The sequence below is a fragment of the Odocoileus virginianus genome, chromosome 31 (genome assembly GCF_023699985.2).
Source record: "Odocoileus virginianus isolate 20LAN1187 ecotype Illinois chromosome 31, Ovbor_1.2, whole genome shotgun sequence".
Taxonomy (NCBI): domain Eukaryota; kingdom Metazoa; phylum Chordata; class Mammalia; order Artiodactyla; family Cervidae; genus Odocoileus; species Odocoileus virginianus.
This window is the reverse complement of record NC_069704.1, coordinates 480957-487781: the sequence shown is the minus strand read 5'-3', so window position 1 is coordinate 487781 and position 6825 is coordinate 480957. Positions and strand designations below refer to the sequence as shown.

The following is a 6825-nucleotide window of genomic DNA, read 5'->3' as shown; positions in this document are numbered from 1 at the left end:
ACCACTACTGAGCGATGCCCACCCCCAAGCCTAGCCCACGGAGATGCGCAGGGAGAAGGCGGGACGCCCCCAGTCCTTCCCGCTGCCAGGTATGAGCGCCGCAGGTTCCGTCCCTGGCTCGGGAAAACCCCACGGAGGAGGGCCTGGCGACCGCCCCAGTGTTCCTGCCTGGAGAACCCTCGGACAGAGGGGTTCTGTCCGCAGAGGCAGACTCGGAGCACTGACGCGACTTGGCGCGCTCACACGCCACAGAACCAGAGCCCGCACCCAACGGCTGTGGAGAAAACCCCGGCGTCTGCCTGTTTATCTACCTCATATTACTGCAACGCCACGGAATACCGCGAGATTTGGACCCAGTACATGGCACTACAGATATCGCGAGATGGAGGGCCTGCCTGCCTGCCTCCCTCCCACTTCCAGGCACAGTAGGCCTCGCGACAAGTGGGATATCTCGCGAGAGGACGTTAAAGGACTTCCTTATCCTATCCAGGAGGGGCGGGAAGACGAAAAGGTGGTGGTGAGGCTGGGCCTTTCTGGGGGCGATGCCATCCGCATTCTCAGTCAGCAGGTTCCCCGTCAGCATCCCCGCCGTAATCACGGTAACTCGCCCCCTCCTTGTCCGCCAGTTCGGCCGCTGGCGCTAAGAGGGGGCTCGGAATTTTCCAACAAGGATGCCCGCGGCGCCTGACGGGGCGTTCCGGGGCGGGGCCTGGGGGGCGGGGCCCGGGTGTGGGGCGGGGGCCCGGTAGGGGCGTGATTTCAGGTGCGCGGGGCCCGGGTTAGGGGCGGGGTGTTCTAGGAAGCCCCCCCCCCCCCGGTGGGCGGGGTTACTGCGGGGCGCCGGGATGGAGGCCGATCTGGGCTTGGATGCGAACACCCGTAGTGGGCTAGTGGCAGGCGCGGGCCTCGCCTCCAGCCCCTTACCAGCCGGGGACCTGAGCCTCCGAGAGGGGGGTCCTAGTTTAGGGGTGCGGACCAGCCACCCCTAGAGTTTAGCAGACCTGAAGTCTAGCGCAGTTTGGAGGGCAGCCCAGATTTTCTGAGGCTTTAATCACTGGTCTCAGTTCAGTTCAGTCGCTCAGTCGTGTCCGACTCTTTGCGACCCCATGAATCGCAGCACGCCAGGCCTCCCTGTCCATCACCAACTCCCGGAGTTTACTCAGACTCATGTCCATCGAGTCAGTGATGCCATCCAGCCATCTCATCCTTTGTCGTCCCCTTCTCTTCCTGCCCCCAATCCCTCCCAGCATCAGGGTCTTTTCCAATGAATCAACTCTTCCGATGAGGTGGCCAAAGTACTGGAGTTTCAGCTTCAGCGTCAGTCCTTCCAATGAACACCCAGGACTGATCTCTTAGGATGGACTGGTTGGATCTCCTCGCAGTCCAAGGGACTCTCAAGAGTCTTCTCCAACACCACAGTTCAAAAGCATCAATTCTTTGGCGCTCAGCTTTCTTCACAGTCCAACTATCACATCCATACATGACCACTGGAAAGACCATAGCCTTGACTAGACAGACCTTTGTTGGCAAAGTAATGTTTCTGCTTTTTAATAGGCTCTCTAGGTTTAGGGAGCTGGAAATAGGAGTTGTAGCCTTACCTCCGCGGGGACCCGGTGCATTCCAGAACCAGGCTTTCCTGGCTTCCCTCCCAGAGTGGAAGGTCCTTCAGTTCCCCAGCCTAAAGCTGTGCTTGACAAACAGTGAAGCCCTCAGTGCTGTGTAACGGCCCTCCAGGGACATGAGTGACAGTCCCTGGGTGGGGGTGCACATTTCCCCTCCCTTCCCCTCCCGATCCCGTGTCCTGTGAAGCCTGGTGGGCGCTCTGGGCATGCTCAGAGAAGACGGCGTGTGAAGCCTGGCCCCAGTGTGAGTGGACCCTGACGAATTTCTGCTGTGTGTCCTCCAGCAGACGGACTGGACGGAGCCCTGGCTCATGGGGCTGGCTGTCTTCCACGTGCTCTGCCTGCTGCTCACCTGCTTCTCATCCCAGAGGTACAGGCTGCAGGTGGGGCACTTCCTGTGCCTGGGTGAGTAGAATCAGCAGTCTTGCAGCTCAGGGTTCAGATCACTGTGATCTGGGTGTGTGTGTGGGATGGGGGTTGTGTATGTGTGTATGTCAGATCGCTGTGATCTGGGTGTTGGGGGGGGGTTGTGTGTGTGTGTGTCAGATCGCCGTGATCCGGTCTTGTGTGTGTGGGTGTTCTCTCTGCAGCCTCATGATGTGTGAAGCATTTGTAAGGCCTCTCCACCCTCCTGTCTGTGTTCTACTTTAATTTCAGGCCACTCCTGTATTTCACTCTTTGTTCCTATAAAGATAAAGTTCATTTTGGATATTGATCTTGAAAGGAGTCTTTCAAAGACTCCTTTCAAGTACCTACCGTGCTCCCAGGAGGGTGCTAAATACTGGTGACACAAACAGGAGCTGTGTTTGCTGAGATGCTGACTCTGTAAGTGGGGCTCCCCTCTGTGAGTTTAGCCTTTCAGCTCTCTCTGGGAGGTGCACACAGGGAAGGAAGTATAAGATCCACAGTATAAGATCTGTGCGTATAAGATCCACCGAGATTCAGAGAAGGAACAGGGTTGTGTGGAATCATTGAGAAAAACTTAATGAAGAAAATGAAGTCCTGGTGTGGGGTGTAAAAAGAGAGAAAATCTGTTTTTACAAATAACAGGTGTCTGGCCCAGGCCAGCACGTGGGGCGAAGGCACCAGTGAGAGCACCAGGGTGACAGCCGGTGTTGGGTCAGTTGTCAGAGAAGCGCGTGTCTGATGTTGTCGAGTTAGAAGTATGTTCATATAGGAAGGGTGGGCCAGGGCCTCAGAGGCTAGGCCGGGCTCTTAATCTTGCAGCCGCCGTCGGGAAGACACTGAAGATTTTGCTGGTAGTTTAACAAAATACAAAATCTCATCTTAAAGGTGATGTTTCAGTTGGCTGTGTGCAAGGCAGGAAATTCAGACAGGAGGTTATCCGGGGGCAGGCGTGAAGCCCAGAGCCTGCGTCGCAGTGAGAAACAGTGCGCCCGGCTGGGGAGGACGTTCCTTCCGGTCTGTGAGGGGCGTTCGTGAGGAGTGCGAGCGTGGGCTGGACAGACAGGCTCCCGAGCCGCATAGCGTGGCCTTGTTTTACGTTTAAAGCGTCCTGTTCAGAAGGACGTGTAGGCCACGGTGGTCGACTGTCCTCTGACTTCTCACCCGGGGTTCTTTCTCCTCAGTCACCTTGGTCTACTGTGCCGAGTACATCAATGAAGTGGCGGCGATGAACTGGAGGTAAGCAGTCCTGGGCACGTGGACGGCATCTGAAACCACCCTGTCAGCTGTAGGGCACCCTCAGGCGGCATGCCGCTCTTGTTTACAGAGGCCCCCGCCCTGCCCTGCCCCGGGCTCCCCAGCCGTGAGACCAGGTGGTGGTCGCTGCCCAGAAGCGCTCTTGTCCGGGATGGGAGTTCCTGACCCGCCCATGTTTACTTGGTTTCCTCCGTCCTGAAAACGCTGGTTCCGGTTTCCGGGACACCAGCCGCTCCCTCCTCGCCTGTGTGTCCTTCCCGTGCACACGCCTGGGTGGCCAGGTCCCTGTCCAGGGAACACACTTCCCCAACCCGCACACCTTGCAGATCCACTCCCCAGTCTTCTGCCCCTCGGGGGTTGCAGCTTCTTCTTCTGCCTTCTCAGGTCAGGCAGGAATCCTCGGGAGGCTGACACAGGCGGGGAGGGGAGCACAGCACCCCCAGCACCGCCCTCCCTGGAGATGATGCCACCCAAGCCGCGCCCTGCTTCCCGGGCCTGCCTGCCCTTGGCCTGACTCCAGGGCTCCGCAGTCACGGCCCAGCCCCGTGTTCCAGGCCCTGCTGTTGGGTGCGGAGCCTGCCCTCTGCCCATACCTGGCCGTTCTTCCCCACTTTCCTTCCTGTTTCTAATCAGGACGCACGCCTCCCGACCAGCCCTCAATGGCCTGGGCCCCGCCCTGCAGGGCTCTGCGCCCTGTGACCCAGAGCTGCGCTGCGTGACTGAGTCAGTGACCTGAGTGTCTGTCATCCATGAGACCCTGGAGGGCAGCCTGGTTTGGCCATGCTGCCCCGCCGCCGGGGAGACCCCTGGGTGTAGGCCGCTGCTCTCACCCCTTCAGAGGGGCCGGAGTTGTCCCTCTTCAGGGTTAGGAAGGTCACATCTGACGTGGGACTGTGAGCTCTCCCCGAGTACAATGGCGATTCTGACCACCTCGTCCTCCTGTGCTCAGAGGCTCCTGCTGGGGTCCCGGGTGGTGTGGGAGTGGGGGTCCTGGTGGTCCAGAGGGGGCCGTCCTGCCCCTAGTGAGGGGTGGGCTTGCCGAGACGCCATGAGCTAGAGAAGGTGGCAGGAATGCCGTTTGTGCCACCCGGTAACCTGTAAATCTTTCTTAAAACAGATTGTTCTCCAAACACCAGTATTTTGACTCGAGGGGCATGTTCATCTCCCTTGTGTTCTCCGCACCACTCCTGCTCAATGCCCTGGTCATCGTGGTACGTGCCTCACGGGCTTCCCGCGCCGTCCTCCTCCTCTGACGCAGGTCCAGTTGTGACCGCGTCCGCACGGTTCTTTCCAGGTCCTGTGGGTGCGCAAGACCCTGGCGGTGATGACTGACCTGCGGAGCTTACGGGAGCAGAGGAGGGCTCGGGCGCGGGCGCGGCCCAAGGAGGAGTGATCGCTCCGCTCCGCTCCGGCTCCGAGCAGCCTGCTGTCCACACAGGTGTCTTCTCAGCCCCTAGAACACACACACACACTGTTGGGACGGATGCAGCCTCCTGCTCCCTGGGCGCACGCCGGGCCTGAGGGGGCCCCCATCTCTCCAGTTAAGCTGGGCAGACAGCAGCGCAGGGCCCTCCCGAGGCCACGTGTCCACAGCCCCACCCTGCTCTGTGCCTGGTGTGAGCTATCAGATGCCCAGTCTGCCTGGAGACAGCGCCTGAGCGAGGGGCGGTGCCGCCCATGCCTGGGCAGACCCACCACCCCAGCCACCCTGGTCTGTCTGCTCCGTGGCGGCCTCTCCGGGTGGTGTGGCCACTGGACAGAACACGAGGGGCCACCCGCTTTCTGTCCAGTTAGAGACATCGGGGTCCATGGAGGCGGCCGTTGGATGAGCCCCTGGCGTTGTTTTCAGGAAGGAAAGTCACAAGTAAAAAGTTTCTATGGCAAATACAAAAACTGACTGTATTTCTGTGTTTCACCTTCTTTGTCCCCTTTGGTGTCCTGGGACGGGATGCTCTCAGGGTGCCTGGAGCAGGTGCACTGTCTCTGAACAGACTTCTGTACGGGAGGCTCGTGGATCCTGTCCCCTCAGGGAGCTGCAGCTGGGGGCTGACAGGTGAGCAGAGGGCCACCTGTCCAAGCACAGCCCTCAACAGGGACGATGCTGTTGGCTCCTGGTTTGGGTCTGAGAAGGTAGTTTGTGCATGGTTATCATAATTTTAACAAGTTAACTGAAATATGGTTGGATGGCATCATGGACTCGATGGACATGAGTTTGAGCAAGCTCTGGGAGTTGGTGAAGGACAGGGAAGCCTGGCATGCTGCAGTCCATGGGCTCATAAAGAGTCAGACATGACTGAGCCACTGAAATGAAACATACTTTTCAAATTTCAAAAAATAGTATTTGTTCATATGAAAGTGTTTATATTTAGAAGTTCAAAAGGTGACACTTTGACATTATGAAATTACATTTTGAATCCAGATAAATAAATTTTTTACAGATGGTTACAAACTCTTAGTAGAGAAACTATTTCCTGAATTTTGACATTAGTTTTAGAAGTAAGTTGAACTTCCTGGAGTAGAAAACAGCAACCCACCCCAGTATTCTTGCTTGGAAAATTCCACAGACAGAGAAGTCTGCTGGGCTACAGTCCTTGGGGTCACAGAGAGTGGGCCACGACTGAGTGGCTGGTCTGTGTGCACAGAACCTCCTCAGTGCATCTCTGGGGTTTTTAACCTGACATTGTTTCCAGTCCATCCTTGATCTCTTAAACTTCTGTATTGAATGTTTTAAAAATTGACTTAAAATACAGCACGTCACGTGAGGTCAGATTTTAAATTCGTCACACCTGATGGCATGCCTCATTGTGCGTTTCTGAGAATTACCAGTTCAGGGTGTTTAGTGGTATCCTGGCTTCAGAGGAGTCTGCTGCGTCCTGAGTAATCCTCTGAGCTCAGGACTGAGCCGGCCGGTTCCCTGTGAGCCCAGACGGTGGCTGGTCCCCTGCAGACCTGCAGTCAGGCTGGGCCCCAGGGACAGGACGCACAGGTGGAGCATCCTGGCCTCGGCCCCGAGGAAGCCAGGGAGGTTGTGGGGGTATTTGCATCGTCTGATTATTCAGTTTGTCTTCATGTGGGACTGACTGAATCGCAGTTTCCCTGTGATAATAGTGTAAAAATATGGTTAACTTTGATGTTAATGACTCATCAACCTAATGGCGTGGCATGGGCCTTTTCATTCACTGGTGTGTGCAGCCTGTTTTGGAATAGTTATGTTTTGTTTTCTCAAACACAAACTTCTACTTTTTAACTGTTTCTAGTAAGTTCATATTCAGAGGCTTAAATTACAATGTTAACAAATATTTCTCTGTCCTGCTTGGGGATGTCCTACAAGCCAGAATTGTGCCACACCCTTCAGCACTTTATCTGAAGTGTGCAGTGTGTGGCCCCCTTTAGAGGGTTTTGGGTGCATGAGCTCGCTATGTTGGGGGGGTCTCTTGGTCAGTGAAGGAAGGCACATCCCCAGTCATGGCTTCCTGCAGTCCTGTGTCACCCCAAAGCTTGAGCAAAAGGGTGTGGATTTGGAGCCAGAGAAGCGTTCCTG

The 6825-nt window shown here is 56.5% G+C and overlaps 1 protein-coding gene across 2 annotated transcripts; it reads left to right on the top strand.

Moving 5' to 3' along the window:
* Positions 1-409: 409 nt before the first annotated feature.
* TMEM18 (transmembrane protein 18) lies at positions 410-5177 on the top strand. 2 transcript variants are annotated; one of them, XM_020875249.2, is made up of 5 exons: positions 410-599; positions 1910-2027; positions 3212-3266; positions 4402-4495; positions 4579-5177. In XM_020875249.2, exons 1-5 carry the CDS (start codon positions 543-545, stop codon positions 4675-4677), a joined length of 423 nt encoding a protein of 140 aa, XP_020730908.1. In that variant the 5' UTR covers positions 410-542; the 3' UTR covers positions 4678-5177. The 2 variants fall into 2 exon arrangements, with proteins under 2 accessions (XP_020730908.1, XP_020730903.1); XM_020875244.2 differs by having other exon boundaries at positions 422-599; positions 1907-2027.
* The last annotated feature ends 1648 nt before the right edge of the window (positions 5178-6825 follow it).